The following is a 23,473-nucleotide window of genomic DNA, read 5'->3' on the forward strand; positions in this document are numbered from 1 at the left end:
ATATTCCTGATATAAAATGAAGATTTTCTGCTATAGACTTGAAAGATAACTGAGAAGAAGTTTTCAGCACTGATGCATATTCTGGCAATCCAGTTTTCACATCAAGATCACATACTGGCAGCCACACCAGCCTCTCCAATGAGATATTGCACCACTTGTGAAACAAACTGTGAGTTTCAAATGTTAACAAACTCCTACACACAACCAGGCATCAGCTTATTATACTCATCGCCCACCAGAGAAGAACTCTGTGTCCTTCTGAGCATCTTTTAGTCCATTCCACCTCGATGAGGTTACAGAGCAGAACCTTAGGATTTAAACTGAATTACAAGGAAAGCAATGGTGCAGAAAGTAAAAAAGAATCAGTGCCTGTGCGCCTCTTTTGTGTACATCATTCAGACACCCACTGCTACTAATCAAAGTCTGAGGAGCATACCGATGTGCTGTTGTGGCTGGCAGCAGAGCTCTATGTGGCAAAGGGTCAGCAGGACAGTGTTGTGTAGTTCGGGTTAATCACTCAGGTGGGGTGAGAAGCATGAAAATGGTCTGCAAAGAGGTGCTGAGTGAGATACCTCCTGCGACTAAAGCTTTCAGCATAGCTGCATACCGTTCCACATATAGTCTCACATAAACAAATATAACAAAAAGGCTGGCGGCCAGCTTCATCTGCAGCCCAGGTGATGGCAGGGGCACAGAAGCGGGACTGAGATTGAGACAGAGTAAGTGATCTGACGACGAAGTTCTCTGCAGTGTTGAAGGAGAGTTTTTCAGTGCTGATACTGCCAGCGGCTGAAAGAGATGCTGTCCATGGTGCTACACTGACAAAACTTCTTTGGGGAAAATAACAAGTATTGGAGCGGCATCCGAGACCGCTAGATGCTGTCTGCTGTCCTGGAGGAGCTGTGGGCTTTGAATAAGCACCATTCTGCATTGTAAGTAGGGCATATGGGTACAGGTATGCCCACCATTAGCCTACATAGATGGCTAATAGTGAGTGTGAAATAAAAAAGCAGTGTTGGTGCATATAAGAAAGATGGAATTTAAGCGTCTGTTTTAAGCTCAGGCTCTTCCTGTACAGCATTTTTCCCTAACAGAAAGACTCAGCAGCGGACAAGGACACTGAGTCAGTCCTTCTTCCCCCTGGTGTTAGCGCCGAGGCCCCGCAAGCAAAAGCACCATTCCCTTCCTGACACTGAGCTTGCACTGCTTAGGTTTCAGCTGCTGTCCATTCAACAGGAGTGCCCATCTGGGTCAATGTCAATGTCAGTCATCCCAAACATACTCAACAACGATGCGCAATTTGACTCACTGTCATCTGACTTGCTCATATTTCTAAAAGCCACCCATTTATGCGGCGGGGACTTGAGTTCAGTTGTGTAACTAACGCCATTAAGGCTGAATGACTAGCTCAGATAGACTTCCAATCTTTCATGCATTGCCAGCACGCAGCGCCAGTGCCAACTCACAAAGGCCTGGATTCAAAATACGAATACTAATTAAAGCACACAGAGATGCAAACAGCAGGCGAGGCCAGTCAAACAAATCCACACAGCAAATGAAAAAAAAAAACCTCACACAAGGCAAATTAGCACAGATGCGTACATGCGCATACTGTGCAGAAGAATGCAAACGTTCAAGCTCACACATATGAGCATGCCTGCATGCACATATAGAAAACACATAGTCCTGTACCACAGTGGGATTGCGATGCATAATGTCAGTGTGTGGGCTTGTTCTCTTAACTACCCTGCAGTGTAAGCACACAGCAGCAGGCTAGCAATTACAATCACACAGAGAGCCAAGAGGAAAGTAAAACTGGAGAGGGCCACCAGTGGTGATCATACTCAGTGCTGTGGACCAACACGGTAGGAACAACAGACGTGATCAGAGAGGAGAGATCGCATGTTAAATATACTTTACAAAGCAAACCATTCTGGGTCATCAGTCTCCAAATCATCGAGCACAGACTCAAACAGTCCAGTAAGAGGGCTTAACCTAACAAAAGAGCCCAAATACTAGTGGATTTAATTTTGTGATTGGTATTTTGCACAAAGCTTTGTTACCTTCACTGCTATTCAGTCTATCCCCTGTCATTTGCCAACTAGCTTGTGAAACTATAAGCATGAATTTGTTTTGTCCCGTTGAGTAAAATCTTATCACGACAGACGTGCTTTAAAATAAAGGCAAAAACAAAACATGAAGTGAGTACAATTATGTAATTTTAGTGTAAAGAATATATAACAATTTCACACAGAATATGAAGGATCAGTCTAACTTTTCACTTGTCAACACTTTTCTAGCAATTTATTTCCTGCCTGGTTGTTAGAGTTTATATTAAACTATAATTGAGCACAGGCCTTATTGAGCCAGTATGTTTCTATGGTGGCAGCAACTACTGTATGATAACTAACCTATTTCTGGCACCACTGAAAATGTCTACTTCCTCCATACTGTAGGAAATTTCACAGATACACATTTCACACCTACATATTTCACACCTACGCAACCGCCATTTGTCAAGCTCCAGGTTAAGGCAGCATTCACCATGTTCATGCGGCAGGATGCACCTCATATACCGATTTATACACATTCTCTAAAGAGAAATTTGAATGGTGTATTCGCAAACAAGTGTGTAACTTAACTTCAGGGATTCAGAGTGTGTGTGGGTGTGTGCGACGGTCTGAGCTTACGTGGTTTTATGCTGGCCAGATGGCCCGAGGCCTAGCTAGAGCTGTGGCTGGCTCTGAGCTGAGCTGATATGAGACTGGGATAAGCTTGGAGTGGCCAGGGGCTACGATTGTCCTTCACTCTGGAGGAATTCATTAAGGTTTCAGCTTGTCTTCAGCCAACGCACACACAAAGATGCAAACCCACACACTTACAGTCACATCGTTATACCTGTCTGATGCATAGCTGCCCAATGATTGCTGTTCTCAGCAGTAGCCATATGTATAGAAGGATGTAATCTCTCATAGTGAGACTGTGATTCATCTCCCAGGCTATATAAAACTATTTAAATCTCTTGTCTTGCTTATCCATTATAACACATACTGAAAATATCAGCAAATATGATGATTATACAAGCTGATTTGCATGGGTGTACTGATGCAGGAGAGGCAGAGATCTTCAGTAGACAAACACATGACAGGCAGGGGGGCTGGTGTCACTCCAGGACAGCTTGTGTGAGGGGTTGAAGTGGTTGGCTTCATAATAGAAGCTTCATACAAATTAAGAGAAAGAGAGAGAGAGCTGATTGGATTTGACTCATTATCCTCACACAGTAATTAAAGCCCGAGGGTGGCTAGATGCTTCGACCGTCAGACAAGAACATAATTTGGCAAAAGCACCGCTCGTCTTTGCAAAAAACTCTTTCCCTACCATTAGACGTCTATACATTCTATCTACAGTCTAGAAATTCAGTCTGTTCCTCAAACACACACATTAATAAACACTTAAACATTTTCACAGATGCAATATCCTCTTTCATCATCACATCCGAGAGACTCGCAATAAAAGGACACGACTTTACTTTATAAAAGTTCATGAAAATCTGGTTACATCAAGGACAACTCAGAGAGACTAAAACTCGGCTTAGTCTACGCCGTGAATAGATGGATTTCTCACTGAAGCAGCACCAAAACCTTCAATAACCAACAGCTTTCAAATATAAAAGCACTTTAATTTCCAATCAACAACAAGTTAACCTTGGATTAATGGTCTGGTCTGTGGTGTCTCACGACTGAGGGAGAACGTTTGTCATTGCAGGTAGCTGGAGAATCTGATGGTGTCAGACTTGGGATGGATGGCTGTGCTTATGGAGGTCCTACGGCTGACTTGTTAGCTGGATGGCTGAACGTCATTCAAGAGCTGAAATGTGATCAGTCCCTCTTAGCCCCTCGGTCTGTTCCAGCAGTCATCTCCTAATGTTACTCATTAGCATAGCACTGAAGCATACTAGCAGAGAATATTTTTGCTAAGCAGTATTGGTAGTTGGGAAACTGAGCATTTTGCTGATGAGGAGGAAATCTTGTTATATCACCATCTTTAAAATTAACTGTGCACTGTGCATTAAGGCTAATACGTGAGTGTACTCTTTCGCCCAGAGATCACAGCAGAGTATTCAAAGTCTACTGCATACTTCTACATAAGACTTCTTGTTCTCCCTCATAATTTTCAGGTTAGTTACTTAGCAAAGCCAAGCAAGTAATTTTACAGTCATTGGACAGAACTAAGAGGTCTCAGCGATGGGATTCTCTCCCTCGCTCACAGAGAATCATTTAAACCAATTTCTCAAGTGGTTTATCAGCGTAGCACTAAATCCTAGCGACTCACTTAACGCCACAACTTAACGTTAATGACTTGCTCAAGCATAGCCTGTCACCACAGACAAGCTAAGGCGATGCGGCCAGAGCTGTCACATCCAGGCAGACTTGAAGCGGAGGAGTTGTGACAAAGTGACATCCAGAGACAAACCTAAAGGCCTAACGTGAGAATGGAGGGGATGAGGGCTGCTTGTGGAGATGTGTGTGTGTGTGAGTGTGTGTGTGTGTGTGTTTGTGCATGCGCGTGCATCGAAAGAGGTACGACTGGCCTCAAAGCTAGGATATTATCTCATCTCCATTGACTCCAGCGCCTGTATCAGGCTAAGGAGACAGAGGAGATGAGATGAGCATTGACTGAGTGGGGAGTCACCAGTTGTGCTATAGGGTCAGAATTGCATCAAAATGACACTAATCAACTGTGATGGAGCCAAGGCGATCTAACACACAGGGTCAGAGGCAGAGAATGGCTTTTGAAAATTAGACAGGGTAGATGGAGAGAATGGAGAGAGAGAAACCATCAAGCTACATAGTGGGGCAACGTAAACACGATGATGATTTTTTGCGGATGCACAAGGTCACTTTCATAATAAAAGTTAAGCAGGTTTGAGGCAGAGAAGACCTCCTATTGTCCTGATAGACCCACTGCAGACGGCCTCTCCTCAGTAGCCCTCACCGTGAACCGAATTACAGCACAACCCGTAAGATTACATCATTCATGAGGCATAATTAAACATGCCCCAACTGGAGAAGGGACACATATACACACAATCATGCAACAAATACCCCCCAAAAAATATCTACAATGCAGACTCATATACAAAGAATTCTAGCAGGCAGTCATGCACAAGCCCTCACCCTTATCCATCCTCAACCTGGAGAACTCTAAGTGTGTGTTGACAAACTTGGCTGTGGGGGGAACTAGCAGGCATAGCAGAGATTAAGACAAGCAGTTAAAAAGCTACTGAGACACAGTGAAACACACACACACAAATTTGAGGAGGGAGGCGAGACGGGACGTGCTCATACTGTCAAACTACTTCATTGCTGGCCCTGGCGCCTAATTATACAATAAAAGTGCCTCAGCGGGGGAAAACGACATAGCACAAAATAAAAATCAGCCTGTCTAAAAAAGAGATTCACCCGGTGTAAAATATCCCCCATCTCCCCGGGGATGGGAGCTGTGCTACAGGCCCAACACAACTCTATTCTATTCTCTCTGTTTCCAGAGCGTAGCAGAAGGGGAGTAGCCAGTGAGTCAGACCTCGGTTCATATAAACACTGCGGTGGATGCAGGTGATGCACGGAAACAACCACAGGGATGGGGGGAGAACAGGGCAGACAGAACCAAGGAGGAGGGTGGCAGATGAAAAAGAAGAGGGTGGTCAGAAAAAAGAAGGGGGGGGGGTGAGTATCTGTGTGAGCAGATTCACAATCATCAGTCAGAGGCTCCATTTTAAAGCCGCATTAGTTGTTTACTGTAGTTACCCTCCTTACACGACAAGATGTATGGGAAAATTGTGCGTTTTTTTGTCTACTGAATGCCTGTATTAACTGAGTGATTTTTGCAGGTATACTGTATTTATCCAATATGCAGCTTTTCAGGTGCTCATGTACATTTCTGCTGTAATTAAAAATGGATTTAGCTGTAAATTGCGACTCCATCTCATGCTTCTATGCCGTCTTAACCATCTGCAGCACAACGAACATACTGTGATGTTCCTCTTCCCTTTTTCTGTTTTCATTTTCACCACAGCAACATCCCTAAATCCCTCATCCAATTTTATCCACTTGGAAACACTCTCATTTACCCTTCCATCATGCGGTCTTGGCCTTTCCCTCATTCTCCCCATGTCTCCACTCCACCCTCCTGTCCTGCCCCTTCACCTCCACCTCTTCTCTCTCTTCCCCTTCCACATCTTTCTTCTCATTTATAAAAAATATTAGCATTTCTTCATTCTCCCCTTCAGTCATCTCCCTCCCAGCATTTCTCTCTTTCCCCTCTCTAAGCACTCTGCCCTTGGCTCTGAGCCTCAAGCTGCTGCTGGTAATTATCAATCTGAAGTCCATGAGTCACGAGTAGCAAATGCACGTGCGACACATGGCATGCTTGTCACATAAATATCAGAACCTCTACACGCTCGCCCATACCAGTGTTCTAGGATACTCAAATGCAAACATACACAGTCCTTCAGGGTTACAAAAGCTGGAAAATTACGCATCTAGGCCCTGAGAGAAAACGGGCAAGTAGCACACGGTCGCACAAACAGGAACACAGTCCCCAATCCGTAATGTACGAACTTGTTTGCAGTACAGAAATCATTGTAAACAGCCTGGCACACCTTGATGTACACCAGTCCACAAAAACACAAACGCACAAACAAAATAAGCACACACAAAACACACCCAGTCTACCACTATGAATGAATGAATAAATAAACAAAGAGGCGCAGCCCCTGTAGGCAGCAGTAGATGCAGAAGAGTGGCATGCATCATCTTCAAGGGAAGATTTAAAAGAACACACTGCCGCTCATGCTTTCCCTCCGTCTCCCGCCCAGCAACAACCAATATATGTTCAAAGACCATCCATTAACCTTTGACTCACACGGGCCTCTCTGTGATCTACTGTTCTCATCCAAGGGCTTTGAAGAGCACAGCAACCTCCAGCACCAATTTAGCAAGGGAGAGTGAGAGAGAGAGTGAGAGAGTGAGAGAGAGAGAGAGAGAGTGAGAGAGAGAGAGAGAGAGAGAGAGAGAGAGAGAGAGAGCGAGCGAGAGAGAGATGAGGATGAGACAAAAGGTGTGTACCGTTAACAGACAAAAGGCATAGGGTGAGGAAAGACAAACAGTCCAGGGAGTTGAAGGGAGGCTGGATTGCAAGGAAATGGGCAGAAGAGGATGGGGGGGGGGAATGGAAACGGTAGGATAAGAATAGGATGGAGTTAAACTCGTAAAAATCTAGGGGACATCATGAGGCAGAGCGCGGTAATAATAACTGAAAGTTTTGGGTTGAGAGAACATCATATTAAAATTAGAGGTGAAGTGAGTTCTACCGGTTATTGATATTATGATGGAAAGGCAATGAATGCTTAAAAACTTCCACAACAGCCACTGAAAGACGAGGGAAAAAGAACTTCACAGCAGCTCTTTATTACAAAAACCAGATGAGACGAAACAATATTCACTAGCTGCTAGATTAACTACTAGCCTCACTATCGCTTGTGGATTTTAGTTTCATGGGAGAAAGGAAACGGCGCAAACATTCTGAGGCTGCTTTCAGACATATTAGAGGCTTTACTTGTCTACATAAACACATGTACGGCTTTTTCTGATGGACTTCAAAATCACAAAGCTTTCAAAGAAGTTGCAAATGCAAAATGCCTGCTTAAAAAATTAAATCACTATAGTGATATCTATGATTAGTATTCTGCAGCAGTCACCTACTTCAAAGGAAATTTGTCTTTACAGAGTTTCATAATTTTATTAATGACAAAATACTTTATTCTTGTTTTTGTACATTTTAATTTTATAAATTTACATATTTTAGTATTTGTCTCTTCTTCTCACATCTGCTCTGACTTCTCCGACTTCCTTTCATCATACAAACATTAGACACAACAACATATTGATGAATTAGTGATTGTAAGTTGTCAAACGGCATGAATGTGAGTGTAATTGGTTGCTTATCTGTCATGTGGCTCTGTAATAGAAAAATGTTTTTTAAATTATATTATTTTCTTACAATTGCATGGATTCTCCTTAGAATAAACATGGTTGTGCCCCTTTTCCTTGTTGGTTTCTTCAAGAAGTGGCAGGATGAAATTGCTCACAACAGCATCATTGCTGGAGAAGATTACAGGCTGCAGTGAATGTGTACAGATGAACGTAATTAGTTACACAGTGAAAATGGTAGGCACAGTTGGAGTTGGCCAATTCTCAAGCCCATTGTTTCACCTTCTGGCTCACAAATTAGTCACGACTTGTGAATGACTTGTGAGTATCATTCCAGGACAGAAAGGATCCAGGAAGTCAACTTGGAGAGTGTTTTGGAGCTTTGCACACAGATCTGACCTCGTCTGTGGACAGAAATGTCCACAGAACTGGGTGGTTGAACAAATTAAGATTCTCTCAAAGATGTTATCCCGCTCGTCTTGATTAATTTGATTAATTTCCACAATGCACATGCTCATGAAATGTCTTTTCAGAAGTACTACATCATGTTCATTCATGTGCATCCATCCTGTCCCACTAAGTTAAAACTGCGTTCATTCAAAATGAATGAACTCAGTGTTAACACTCCTGAAGACAGGGGTGAAAACACTGAGCAAAAAAAAAAAAAAATCAAGCGTGTAAAAATTCAGCATTTTTTCAGTACATATCATAAAATGTAAGAAAAACAGTTACAAAATAATTTCCTGTAACGGAACAAAAGTTGTACGTATTCACTTGATGTCACATCACCCTGCACCATTACACCAGTTCTGCAGATTTATTCAGACTGTCTGCACAGTGTGTTGTTTCCTTTTCCCTTTAGCATCAGTACATATGATTGTGTGTTTAGCTAGTATGTCTGCGCTCAGTGCAGACAGGTGGGCGCAGAGGGAAAGTGCTAGCAGGGAAGTTGCCCAGTGGCAGTACATTGTTGGTTACAGTTTGCATTAATACCTACTGCATCTCCTCAAGGGAAGCTCATGTCTGGTTTCTCGGCTACTGGGTAAAACACTCAGGCAGACACTGTAGGAAGCAGCACACCGTGCGCCAAGGTTGCAGGATGCAAATAAATATTACATATTTTCTCTGTGCTTTTTTATTATGTTATTATGTTATCCTTGCATTTATCCGCGTTTTTCTGAAAAAATAGACTTGAAGCATAAATAAATGTGTCGTCGCGACTATGCCAATGAGACAGCGCTGGAACAGGAACTGGTGCAGACGGCTGAATAGTTTAAAATGAAAGTGTTTGTTGTGTGGGTTGTGCTTGTGAAAAACACACGTGACATGGCTGGTGTTCGAGACTAGACGTTAAGGTGTGCATTAACTATTATGTATTTGTGTGCGTGTGTGTGTGTGTGTGTGTGTGTGTGTGTCCATGTACCTGTATATGTAATTCAGTTCAGCAGTTCACAGTCATTGTTTTTCAAGGAAACCACTTTAGAAAGTGAGTTACTGTAGCCCAGTGTGATCTTTCATTGGCACTGGAGCTGATTTTACTGCATGTTGTTATCAAAGACTCAATTTACCATCATATTATTACAAGCAGGAGGCACGGTGGTGTAGTGGGTAGTGCTGTCACCGCACAGCAAGGCGGCTCCCGGTTCAAGTCCTGCTCTGTGTGGAGTTTTACATGTTCTCCCCGTGTCTGGGTGGGTTCTCTCCACATTCGCCGGCTTCATCCCACCTCCAAAAACATTCAGTTTCGTTGAATTAGTGATACCAAATTGGCCTAAGGTGTGAGTGTGTGCGTGCTTGGTTGTCTGTTTGCAAGTGGCTCTGCAGTGCACTGGCATTGTGAAAAGAATGTACCCTGCCACACGCCCCCAGTCAGTTGGGATAGGCTCCAGTATCCCACAACCCGCGATGGCGGAAGACGCGGACATTGACGATGAATGAATAGATGAATTGTTATAGGCAAACATTAATGGCCAGATTAATGGCAGATTAATTTTATTTGTGACATTAATATTTATTTGTCTGAATTAATTAATGAAGTCTTCTTAAGTAAATACAAAACAAGCATGCTTTAACACTAAAAACCTAAAAACTGTTTATTGCACCCTGAATCCAATCAGGTGATACCATATACAACTAATGCAAAAGCAGTCTTACAAACCCATCTGATCACCAGAAAAATGTTGAGCTAAGAGTTTACAAAAGCCACATTAAATAATTACAAAACACTGTTCAGCAAGTTATACAACAAGAAGAAGTCAAGTGTTTGTAGCAAGCGGCACTACAGCTTTATTGCCTCCTCTTGAAATATTATTGCTCCAAGCCTGTCAGAGGATCAATTCCCATGAATTAGTAAGGAGGTTGCAGTTTTGAAATGATCATTTTAATATCGGAGCGCTGAAGAGGCTTCTCCTTGTGAATATTCAGCATGAGATGTGACTTCAGGTATTCAATTCATGTATATTATAGTATTTTAAAACCTAGACTGAAGAAATTAACCTGACAAAAAAAAAAACAGTCATAGAAACAAAATGAAAGGCATTGCAAGTACTTCATACTGAAGTGTGTAAATAAATTCACATCTCAATAGTTAATTGAGAATGGTCACTTTGCAGATATTCTACTGAAAAGATTGACCCTTAAATATTAGTTATCATTCATGAGAAAAGACACAAGAGAGAAAAGCTGAGGAGAGGAGGGGGAGATAGATAAAAATGTCTACGTGAGCAGATCAGGGGCCTTAACAGGCGACTGATCTGAGAGCAAAGGCTTCGCTACAGGGAAGATGAAAACAGATTCCACCAGTCAGCAAACACATACTCTCTCTCTCTCACACACACACACACACACACCTGGATCTGTTAATACATGTAAGCAAAAAAAAGCTCACACAGATTCTTGTATTTCATACATAGCGGTCTCTGACAAATTGTACACACAAATAGTGTACATATTTGCAGATTCACAAAGAGAACACACAAGTAGCCTCGGTTTACAGTCTGTCAACAGTTGCGTGGACAAATGCAAACACACGTGAACACACACGCACACATCAACGTTTGTGTTGTGCTAAATGAAAGCTTTGCATCAGGGCTTCATCACGCACCACGCCGCTGCCTGCCACATTAAGCAAGCCTAATGGGCTTTAAGAACAGCAGCGCTTGCAGATGAAAGTTTGCCCTGTTTCGTCAGTCTACCAATGCAAATTTTCCACCATTATGTACAGATGTAGCATATACTGTATGTACTGTAGGTTTAAATGAGTGAAAACATTGTTGGTGTTTCACTCAGTCGTTGCATTTCAATGAGAAGCGGAGAGTTACAAAATGAATTCAAAGAATAAATATTCACTGTGAGAAGTGGGAAGGTGAGATGTGGGCTAGAGCAGGGAAAATGTGTACAAAGCTCACGCTGTCGAAGAACATTTGTATCTAAGAGCTGGATCCGGTGAGAAATAAATGTGTGTGTTAGGGGTAAATATTAGAATGTGCAGTCAGGAGGAGAGCGAGGTTAAAGCACGGCAGATTAGTTGGAACACCGAGGAGGGGCCGGGGTACACATTAGTCTGTGAAGCCATGTGTGATGATCCTGCAGGTTTCAAAATGAGCTCTGATTAGCCTGGGAGTGATTCTAGCAGCTCTCATCACATAGAAATCCTGGCCTCTTCCTTTAAATTAAATGTCTAGTTCTCTTTTATTTCTCTCTCCTGCTCCACTAGTCACACCACGATAGAGACAACACACCAAAAAATGTGTGGGTGTCCACATATGTGTGTCTCTGCGTGCACGCTTGTGTGACTGATTCCATTAGAACAAGATTGTCTTTATTTCATCAAACCGAATGTTGCACCTGTGCTTGAGGGGCTGAATACAGATAATGGTCAATTGATTATTAATGCTTTATTATTACTCCCCTATTGTCAGGTCACACAGATAGCTAGCGGCTTGTTTTCTCACAAATACACACCCACACACACACAAACAAAAGGCAGCGTAGCGCCAGAGGCCAAAATGTGTTCGGCGTAAAAGAACATTTACTAGACGAACACAATGATATAAAAAACAGCCAAAAGACAGAGCAAAACAGAACCCTTTCAAATTGGAAGTGCATGCAGCCAATCAGAGCTGCTAAATCAACACACACAAACACACACCAGCTTTCACTCTCCTCCTGCTTCATCGCTAACCCCTCCCAGTGGTGTTTGTGCCTCCCCAGCGCTCCTCCTCTTCCTCGCCCTGTCCGTCACCCGGTGGCTCTTTGGCACAGACGGAGCTGGGAGGATTCACCAGATGGCGTGCTGTTGTCTGCGTAGTCGGCCACTAGCAGGGCACCCAACAGCCCCTCCTCTTCCTCTCTAACCCTCCCTTCTTCAATCAATCCTCCTTCCCTCCTACACATCTTTGAACACACACACACACACACACACACACGCACACACACGCATGCACACACGCAAACAACCAAACACACACCCTCCAGTATCACTTCAGCCAAACATGCTACAAGGCTTACAATAGAGAGCACACACACACACACACACACACGCACACTCGCGCGGAGACACACAAAGATAAAATGAAATATCCTCTGCTACATGGCACATTCAAGGAGGTCACACATATGGCACCATTACATGCACGGATTCCTCCTTATATTCTTGCCACGCTCCAACTCACAGCAAGATGACAAGAAATTATATTGACATTCACATAGACTCTCCACATCGGTCACACACTCGCTCTGTCTCCTATGGAGACCGTTTGGTTAATCAAGTCTAGGGCTGGTTTCCAGCCTGGTCAGCAAGTCAGTACTCTTACAACCTTCATCAAGTAGCACATGTATAAATATTACATCCCCAACTGCAATAACCTGGTCAGGTCAGTAAGAGAAACAGCAAGCAGATTTGGAAAAGCAATACAAAATTATACACAATATTTTTTCGGTATAAGTGACGTTTCTGTAATATAAAGATGTGATATTTATATCTATGACATACCTTGTGAGGATGGAGTGATGTTGCTGAAAGTCACAGCACAGGTGAAGATAATCCAGATTGCTACGGCCATGGTGGAGGCTGACCAGGGGGGCGGGGCAAGGGGCGGGGCCAAAATGTAGATTTGGTCAGCAGGCACAGGTGAGGGTGGTGGTACTTCCTCAGCTTACACCCTCCCTGAGGGTAAACCTGCCAGTGGACATGGAGGAAAAATAGAAATTGTTTTACTGTTATGTCTGTCATTCTTCTCTCTTTCAGTGTGACATTTGGATTAGATGGTGTTTTGTGGATTTTGTGGAGGGCGACATAGCAACAGGTGCTGCCACCATCAGTTCATTAATCTACAGTGTTTGATGGAGTCAGACCTGTACATGTGTTTGGAGACTGCTAACTAAACTACAAAACATGAAAAAACAAACATGTGCACAATTAACATATGTATGAGTTTGCAGTCTGGTGGGAAACGTTCATTCACACCAACGGTGTAGTGTGAGCGAAAAGCCTCAGATTTGCTAAATTATTGTAAAATTATTTTCACAAAACAGAGTTAAAATCAGAGACTATAAGTGATTTTCAAATTTTATTCTCTTAAATATGAACCTGAATTTCTTTATATAAATCAACGTGTGTTCATATCTCTCTCCCCTGACAGCCAAGATGGCCGATCCAGAGTGACTGGGTGGTTTTTATCCCCTCTCTTCATCTTCACTGATTTGACTTCCCTTCCATCCTCCAGCCCCTCCTCTTCCTGACCTTCTCTGATATTTACCCCCCTCCCCAGTGGCGACGCCCGGCCCACAGCCGCCGACCTGCCTGGGTGTCACTGGGTGGATTAGTATGTTGGATGTCATACAGAGCGAAAAAGACCAGTGAGAGGCAAACAGCAAAAAAAAAAAAAAAAAGGGAGGGGGGGGGTGTTGAAAGCTTAGTACAAAGCAGATCTTATCAAGAACATCTGAATACACACATACACACACACACACACACACACACACACACACGGACACACACACCACACCCAATGCATTCGTTCAATATGTGCTTTAATTTGAGTTACTTGGTGACCCCCCCTCTAGGACCAGAAGCCAGGAGAAAAGGACATTCTCAGAGGGAGGGCAGGACGGACAAAGAAGGATTGGAAAGCAGAAAACAAATAGATAGCAGAGACACATGGTGCCGTGCTGTAGACGCCTCTGCTTCACAGAGCTTATCCTCCCCTGATCTCACGGCTTCATTAATGGTTGAAAAGCGTTCCCCTCCGATGCCGTGACGGAACTTTTTTTTTGTCTACCCAACTTTTAATAAGGAAAATTTGTATTTCCACTCGTTTCTTTTGACTGTGCCTCTTTCTACTTCTCAACAATAGCACTCCAAGAAGATGAAGACGGCCAGACTGAGGAGGAAGGGGCAGACAATGGATTGAGGATTGAGGGGAGTAAAGAGAGAAAAGTGCAGGGTAGATAGATTGATTTTATATATTTTGGTTAAAAAAAGAAGAGAAAGAGGATGAAATGACAATCCATTTCAATGTGTAGATAACTAAAGGAAGACAAGAAAAAAATATGCAGAGAGGAAGAAGAAGAAATGGAAGAATAAAAACAGGAAAATGAGGAAGCATAATGCAGTCTGGGTAACTAATAAACACTGAACATGAAGGACAAAGGCAGTAAGAGAGAATACAGAACGGGAGGAAGACTGTTTGTAACGAGAATAAATACGAGTGAGTGGGAGGAGCAACAGCTGAAAATAGTCAGACCAGAAAGGCAAAGGAATAATAAAGAATAAAATATTTCCTGGGCCTGTGTCTGTGAGTCTGCTTCTGGGTGGAGGGAGGTCAAGAGTTTTCGGAGGGTGTGACAGGGGTGCTTTCACTCTCTTCACCCTCCCTGCTTAGAGGATGTAACATGCCCGGGGCCAGAGGCTGACCTTTTGCACTGATCACATCCACCATTATTATCATCACTGTTTCTCCTCTATTAGGAGAACATCACATCCCAATGAGATCAGAACCTACAAAATGGTAAGACGGACAGCGTTTCACAGCCCTGGCGGAGGAGCGAGAAGGTTGTGTGAAAGAGAGAGAATGTGGGAGGCAGAGAATTCTGTATTACAATCAGTTTTATCAACACAAAGGAAGACACGTACCTGGCTAAACGAAACGTGGGTGTGGTTGGACTTTAAGTTCCCTGAACTGTGTTCCCTTGCAAACGCAAAGAGACCTCCCACTCCGCAGAAAAATCCACAGAACATTTTCTAGATGGAATTTATGTGATATATATATATATATGGGATGAAATATATATATATATATATATATATATATATATTTATATATATTTGCTCATTTCATTTCAGCAGAGCAACGGCTTCTTACATGTTTGGCTTTGACTGCTCTTGTGAGTGACACACAGACACAGTGGGTAGAATAAAGTTGAGGACAAAGTAGTAATGGGGTAACAGAGTAGGACAAGAGATGAGGATAGAGAAACCTCTCCCAAAACCAAAGATGGACAAACCTTGATTCTTAAGTGCAATCCTGGTATTTTTAATAAGTTGTAATCACTTCAATCGACTTGTATTACCTTAGAATGAGCCTTCCATACCTACAGAGGAATCAGCTCTGTTTCTACAGAATGACAAACAGAACACATGACTTCAGAGGAGAAGGAGAAGAGGAGATGAAGACTGTTCAGTTAGCTGCACCCGGCAGCTTCATCACCACATCACCATATGAATCCAACAGGCCGGACGATAAAGTGTACAACTCTGTCATCTAGTTTGGAATCTTATCCTCCGTTTCTTCATCTATTCATTTACAGGCTTCCTTGAACCACAACAAATAACCTCATTATCCACTCCTATTGGATCATTACGATAATCACCATGATCATTAGGATCTGTTTGCTTTAGAAGACATGCTCATCAAGAACAGGGTGTCACAAGCCCTTTCTATACAGGGTGGGGGGTACTGTTAAAGGCTGCATGTGTCTATTATGGGAAACATTAATGTTTACCCTATTGAGCAAATCATTTCTCTACCCATGAAGGAGGCATTTAGGAACATTAAGCAGCGAGAATCAAAGGAGATAGAACAAAGAGTTTACGTAGACAATCTCTGCTGCATAATTTAAAAAGCCAGTGGAACTTTCTACAGCTCCAGGCTTTCCCTCACCAGTATTTCTCCCTCCCACAGTAATTTAATATTAAGGTGGGAGAGATAATTATGACAAGCGAGAGGCAACTTGGTGTGTGTGTGTGTGTGTGTGTGTGTGTGTGTGTGTGTGTGTGTGTGTGTGCGTGCGTGCGTGCGTGCGTGCGTGCGTGCGTGCGTGTGTGTGTGTGTGTGTGAGAGAGTGCCTGATGGGTCGGAAGGCTACAAATCTTTAGTACTGACTGAACAAACTACTATTTTGCATGTAAATATTCTACCAACAGCTTGCAAAGGATATCGTGCTTATGAAGCATTCTGACAACATCTTAATTAGCATTTCAATATATTTGAAGATGGTATCATGTCAGATTACATCAAACTCACACCAGGCATTGCAGAGCAAAGCGAGGAGCAGGAAAAATACAACCACAAAACGTTATTCAGTCAACAAAATACTTGTCATTGATTTAAAGATTTGACAGCCATAACTCCTGACAGTTTGCTGCTTCATGCATGTCTTTGTGTCTTAAGACGAAGGACACACATTTCCCCTGCTATTAGGATTGATGTTTATGACTCAGATGCTTCAACAGCAAATTGTTGGTTCAGTGGCAAAACTCCCGCTATGAAGGAAATGATTGCCTCCCAGCAACCGACACAGTTAGGCGTGCGAAAGTGAATGGCAATCACATCTCACTTACAAATCAGAAAGCAATGCAAACTGTGGCATTAAATATTTCTAATCAAGTAAAAATCATTTAAATAAGCTGAAAACATCTACAGTACTTAAATTGGAATAAATAAAACAAATCCTTTTACTCAATGCTGTTGGGATTTCAGTCAGATCTGAGACGGACACTTTATTTCAGAGGAAAGTATCACTAGACTCACTGACGGCTGGCCATGTAGTATTAGAGTTTGATGAGACAGCAGAGAACGACAAAAACGTATGTCTTGCCTGGGGGGCTCTAAGTAATTCTCCCTCTGACTCATCGGTGCTGAAGCTTTGTCACACTTGATACTCTTTTGTAGTCTCCTGAGTTCGGCAAGAGGGAGCAATATAGGGAAGTGTAACAATAAATGAGAATGAGATAGAATTCATTAATTACTTCTTCACCTCTGTAAAACTAATTACTCGCCAAAGTGAATATAATTATTCTACTTTTCCTTTCAAAACGTAGAAGACATACCATGAAATATCATTTCTATCACCATCTGCAATCAAGCTGTGCGGACTTGGAGGCTTTGTTTTACACTCTGGAGTGTCTCAGTGGAATTTATTTCAATGGTTGTTCATATTAACCAAAGAGAAAATCTGGACCTCATGTAGGATGTGTATCAAAGAGAACATTATGGAACACAAGTTAGATTACTGTGATTATGAGAAATCACTACGATAAAAGCGATATCAAGAGAAAGGTCTGGTAGAATCTCATATTTTGCAGAATGTTCAAAACATACTGAAATATTTCTTTTAAGTACAGTGCTTTTCGCACTATAAGGCTAGAAGCCTTTAATTTTCTCAAAAGCCGACAGTGCTCCAGATAATCCAGTGTGCCTTATATTGCGGAAAATACTATAGTTGTTAATGTCCTAAAAATCCAAAGTGAAGAAATAACACAACTTTCAATTGAGCAGCTGTCAAAAAAAATCATAGTATTGACAGTGAAAAGGAAATTAAAAAAAGACCAGCTCATGTAAACTGCCATCCTCCCACCACCTCCATTGTTATCTTCCAGTTGGTCCTTCGCTAATCTCCCTAATCCTTTTGGTGAGGCTATCGCTAGCAACATAATAGCATTAGATATTATTCCTTCACAGCAACCTGCGTCTATTACATTTGCATTGATGCTCAACAGCCCACACAGTCTTTGTCATAGCGAGAACCGGTTGCCTACTTTTCACACTAGAGTATTTATTCAGGATGGATAATGTTGTTAAGCTAGTAGTGAATATACACGAACATTCAGGTCAGATCAGCCCAACACTTCTCCATTTACATTGGGTGGGTCAGTTAAGGCCAGGACTCTGGTGTGGTAGTATCTCTCTCACTGCAGCAGCAGGGCTGTTTATATAATGACACCATTGTGCCGACTGTGTGCAGATGGAACATCAGAGCTCTTGTAATGGCCTGTGTATTAGGGCCAATGCTTTTGATTACTGACTCAAGGAGAGCGGGGATAGGCTGCACAGTCAACAGGGAATAAGGATCCTCTAAAACAGCAACCCAGGGGGAAAAAAAAAGACATATGTGAAGAAACAGAGGGAAAAAGGAAAGAGAGAAAAAAGGGAGAGACTTAAATGAAAATGTGTGCAAATGAGACAAGGGGAATCTGCAGAGCTGCAGAACACATTGGAAGGTATCAAACAGAGCTACTGTGGCTGTCAAAGACGTAAAGGCAAAGGGAAGGGGGTGCGGGGGAAAGAGCCCTCACTTTATTCAACAGACACTCCTGTAGCACTTTTTCCTGCTTCAGCGCACGCCCTTGGCTGCAGCTCTCTACACACTAAAAAGCACAATCCCCCTCATCTCTGAAATCTACACTATTACTTGTTTTTGAAACAGTGGGAGGAAAAAAAAAACCCCACGAACTGCCACCAAAGCAGCCAGTAAGAGCCCACTATCCCTGAGTGACGGCTGTATATGCTAGAATGCACAACAATCTGGAGGGGGTTGACTGTGTGATAACAGTGCTGCATCTGTGAATGAGTGATAGAGATGCCCCCAGTCATTCAGTGTGTTCAGCACTGGCACCAAGCTGCACAGATATCATGCTCCCCGGCATGGTTTTCAGTGTCTCCAGTGTGAGCTGTGATTTATTGTGGCGGCAAGGAGCATGTCAGTGTTTATTATTACTGTTGAAACAGGAGGCAATGCCACCAACCATCAATGCTCGCTCTGTGACGCCCGCCACAGCTGCCAGAGGAAGTGACCTCAGCACCCACCTGTCGTCTCACACAAGCAGCCTGCAGCCTCCCTCTAATGAGCCCTAATATCTTACAGGGATGGAACTTTGGACCCAATTTGGTAGCCACCTCTTAACCAATAGCTAACCAGTAGAAATATTAAACATTAATTCAGCCTGAAAATTACTATCTTATAATGGCAGAGGTGAAAGGCCTAATTTTTGTAATCTAAATACAGAGAGTCTAAGAACACCATTTGTGCCACATCTGGTTGCACTGAGATATTTCAGTTCTGACTTTTTTTAACTTTTTTTCTCTTGCTTTCTCTTCCATTTTCTTCTTCAGTTAATTCCGGAACCTCACAGTCAAATTAGATATACTCTGTATCAGTCAACTTACGCTGTCAAGTTTGTCAGGCAGCGTAGCGTCGCAAATCAGTAGGAAGAAATGAATAATTCACTGTGACCATTAAGGTTACACAACAAGAGTGATTACTGCCGGCCCTGGCATTAATCTTATGAGCCACCAACAATGGATTATGATATAACATGATAATGTTATGAAATTGTACACTCTGTCGAATCTTGCTCCCTCCGCCCTTTGCATTGAGCTGTTCCCAGATGTCACTTGGTTGTGACTGGCAGGCTGCCACCCCGAGAGCCCGCGTACCGCCAGACATGGCTAGATCCATCTTCATTAAGGGCTGAAGCGCTGTGAGTTGTGTGTATTATTATCAGTGTCTATTAATCTGAAAGCTCCAGCAGGGCAACCCCTGCTTTACTGTTGCGCTACAATACGCCAGGGCCAATCATGTGCTCTGTAGAATCATACAATGGTTGCACGCCACACACAAACCCACATGCAAAGCCTGTATCAGCAAAGATGTGCAAATATGCTCCTTTTACACTCCTGCTGTTCTCTCTAAAAATGAGCACAGACTAAGTCTTTAAACAATTGCAGATAACGCCTGTTTATTCCTAATTAGGGACGACAGAGAATAACTATGTGTGGAAAAACTAATTAATAACTGTTTACCGTTGACTGGGATTCAAGACAACTGTAGACACCCCCTCCTAAGTGTTGATAAAGTAAGATGCAATGATCCTGAAGCATTTGCAAACGTGTTCACACACAGACACACTCACATGTACTCACACAGAATGGCCTACTGGGGTGCCACATGTGACGTTGACCCAGTTTAGATCTGTGGCACAAAGTAGAGCAGGGATTCGGAACAAAAAGAGACAGTGACATTTAAAAATAGGTTGACATTCTTTTCATCTCAATGCTGAGACACGTACAATGGAGGTATCCATCTTTTGTATCGGCAGCACCGCCGACTAATTATTCTGTTACATCTCTAACTTTCCACTTTAGAGACCCACCCTATCTCTATGGGGGTAGGTTTGTTTCTAGTGCAGCTGGTTGTGGTCAGCAGGTCCCAAAATACAAAACCGTGTGATAAAAACATGCACAATTCACTCTTTAACAATTTGTTTGCTTTCAATTCTTAGTTTATCAAAATTATGGGGAAGAGTGTGATCGTGCATTAAGCCAATAACTCGGAACTCTTGATTATAATTTACCATTGTTTTTGTATTTAACTTGTAGAAATTAGCTGTTTTCTGTTATTTCCATCAAAATAGGTTTCATTTGCTTCATCAGAATAAAAGCACTCAGTGTAATAAGTAAGAATCAGGACGCTCTTTGAAAGTGATGCAGACATTGTTGTACTATTTTGCATTCAGGGCTTTCAAGATTCTCTGGTTCAAAGTCTTGGCTGTCAGCTTATAAAAAACAACCTTTTATGACTAAAATCCATTCAAGCAACACAGGCGCTTGATTCCTTTTCCAGGTTTATGTTTTCAGAGTTCACACTTCCAGCATGATAGAAATAGTGTTATTATAGACATACCAAATATGAGTTCTTCACACTGGCATGCAAATGACCCACAGGCAGACACAGAAGAGCACTTCATACGCTCCATAATCCCTGAGTACATGTATCAAAGCCGGCACAGCAATACCTCATGTCTGAATTATTTCTAGTGGAAAATCCAGAGGTCACACAAAGTTGTGTAATCTTGGACAAACTGACCCTCTCACTTGTTTGATCGCCTCAGTAGAAATAAGATGCGAATTAATTTAACAAATGATAAGGCAGGGTAAGATTTAGATTGTGGTCACCTGATGATTAGCCACATCCCATATTGACTTCCAGGTGCAGAAATAATCAGGTGCTTTTGTAAACTTGTTTTACACATCTATGTTTTTGTTTTAATTTGCATCCTTTAGTAGTGTCACTCAATGCAAAATGGTGGAATCAGTGTCCAGTTGGTTTTTTTGTGCTATTTTCAAAAGTCTTTTGTTTTTATTATACTGTATTTTATTTTCCTTGATTCTCAGCACCATGTTATGTTTCCGTACTGTGTGAGATTGAGTGATTGTGTGTGTGTGTGTGTGTGTGTGTGTGTGTGTGTGTGTGTGTGTGTGTGTGTGTGTGTGTGTGTGTGTGTGTGTGTGTGTGTGTGTGTGTGTGTGTGTGAGAGAGAGAGTCGTATGAAGGGTGGGAGGGAGGAGCTAATCTTTGTTAACCTTTGTAATTGTTTTGCTTTTAATTGTGTTTATTCTTTTTAATCATGTCAAACATTTGCATTGCATGTATTTGTATGAAAAGTGCTTTGTAAATAAATAAAGTAGATTTGAGAATAAAATTGACTTGTCAAAAATAATATAGTCAATGTCAATTTTGCACCTTCCTAACCATGATAGCTGGAACTGGTGCTCACTAATGAGACAGAAATGAATTCCCACAACTTTGCAAAGTGTAGCCTGGACCCTGGCAGTTATTTTAGTAGCAGGTGGAGTCGGGCTGATGGGTTTCTATACCTGCTAATGCTGCATATTGAAGTGTCCTAGGGCAAAATCCTGATCTCCAAATTGTTCCTGATGGCTGTTCCATCGATGTCTGTGAGTGTGTGTGTGTGTGGGGGGGGGGGGCTGAGGACAGTTATTAGATAGGGGCACAATATTGAAAGCTCTGTGTTACTTGTGATGATCAGGTCAGCACCATGCAAAGCACTCTGCCGACTGTCGAAGAGAGAGAGAGAGAGAGAGAGAGAGAGAGAGAGTGCGTGTGTGTGTGTGTGTGTGTGCGCGCGCGTGCGTGCGTGCATGTGTGTGTGTGTGTATGTGAGAGAGAGTCTGGGTGACTGTGGTGTGTGTTATACAGTGATTTGGGTGATCAATAAACTAGAAATGTGCCACATGCAGTAAATGAAAGTCATTTAACAACCACATATTTGTAATTTCCTTTGAAATTATCTGGACAATTTTGAAGTTGGCCTTAAGTTGTGGATGTTTAATGTCACGTATGTGTGTTTGTGCAGGTGTGATTTAATGATGTATCTAATTTGATAGTAGTGACCCCAATCTGCCTGCCAAAGTTACCATGCTTTAAAGTAGACATAGTGAGCACCAGGAGATTCTGAAGCAGCAGGCTAGGCCGACATGTCCCAATTTAAAAACATGACTATGACTCACTTCCTTTGTTGTTTGCTCTCTGCCATTGTTATACAGGTACAAACACACATTCATCTCCATACGTTTTCTGATCACATTGACCCACATAGAAGTCTCCATAGCAACTTAAGAATATCTGCAAACCAATAAAACCAAGTTGCAAACATGTATGTTCGCCAAAAAATAGCAAGCAGTTTAATTTTGTTAAATCTATCCTTGACTCATCCATATGTACAGATATAAAAATCAAAAAGTTTTTAAAAAGAATTAAAAAACAAAACAAAAAAACAACAGCACACGAGGCCTCACACAACTAGGGTTCGTGTTTGGAGCTACCGTTGCCAAGAAAATGATACTAATAACGGATTTTAATAATGGACATTTACATCGACATTTGTTTATGGACACTCAAAGTGCTTACAATGGTTCCATTATTCTTTTACTCCTCATTCATACTTTTAAACTACATGTGTAGCCACAGCTGCCCCAGGGGCAGGTTGATGGAAAGATGGCAGCCAATCCACGCCTCTCCGACCACCACTGGAACAATCACACACATTCACACACCAGCAGATCCCTTACTGAAGGCAAGGTGGGTAAAGTGTCTTGCCCAAGGATCGAACGACAGATGATTGGGGGGTGGGATTTGAATCACCAATCCTGGATGACTTGCTCTACAACATGAGCCACTCCTGCCGTGCGATTGTTGAATCTCTTCTTCTTTGCTGCTAAATTCATCACCTTTTTTTTCATTGTAACTATAAAAACACAAGTGTACAGATTCATACAGGGAGGTCCCAGAAGAGAAGTGGGTGGCGGTGGTCTGATCATTAGAGGGGAGCAGAAGGAGACGCAGCCCAGAGCTCGGAGCTCAGGGCCTCAGTCAGTCAGTCAGGCTCTAACAGGTGCTGC

The 23,473-nt window shown here is 42.4% G+C and overlaps 1 protein-coding gene across 3 annotated transcripts in view; it reads right to left on the bottom strand.

Moving 5' to 3' along the window:
- Window positions 1-23,473, bottom strand: part of adgrl1a (adhesion G protein-coupled receptor L1a) — a 94,086-nt gene that overhangs the window by 37,842 nt on the left and 32,771 nt on the right. For all 3 annotated transcript variants that reach the window (XM_068336921.1, XM_068336923.1, XM_068336922.1), the window contains one exon: window positions 12,985-13,170. In XM_068336921.1, the coding sequence (XP_068193022.1) occupies window positions 12,985-13,054 (70 nt within the window). In that variant the 5' untranslated portion in view covers window positions 13,055-13,170. The remainder of the gene's footprint in view (window positions 1-12,984; window positions 13,171-23,473) is intronic.

The sequence above is a fragment of the Antennarius striatus genome, chromosome 16 (assembly GCF_040054535.1).
Source record: "Antennarius striatus isolate MH-2024 chromosome 16, ASM4005453v1, whole genome shotgun sequence".
Lineage (NCBI taxonomy): Eukaryota > Metazoa > Chordata > Actinopteri > Lophiiformes > Antennariidae > Antennarius > Antennarius striatus.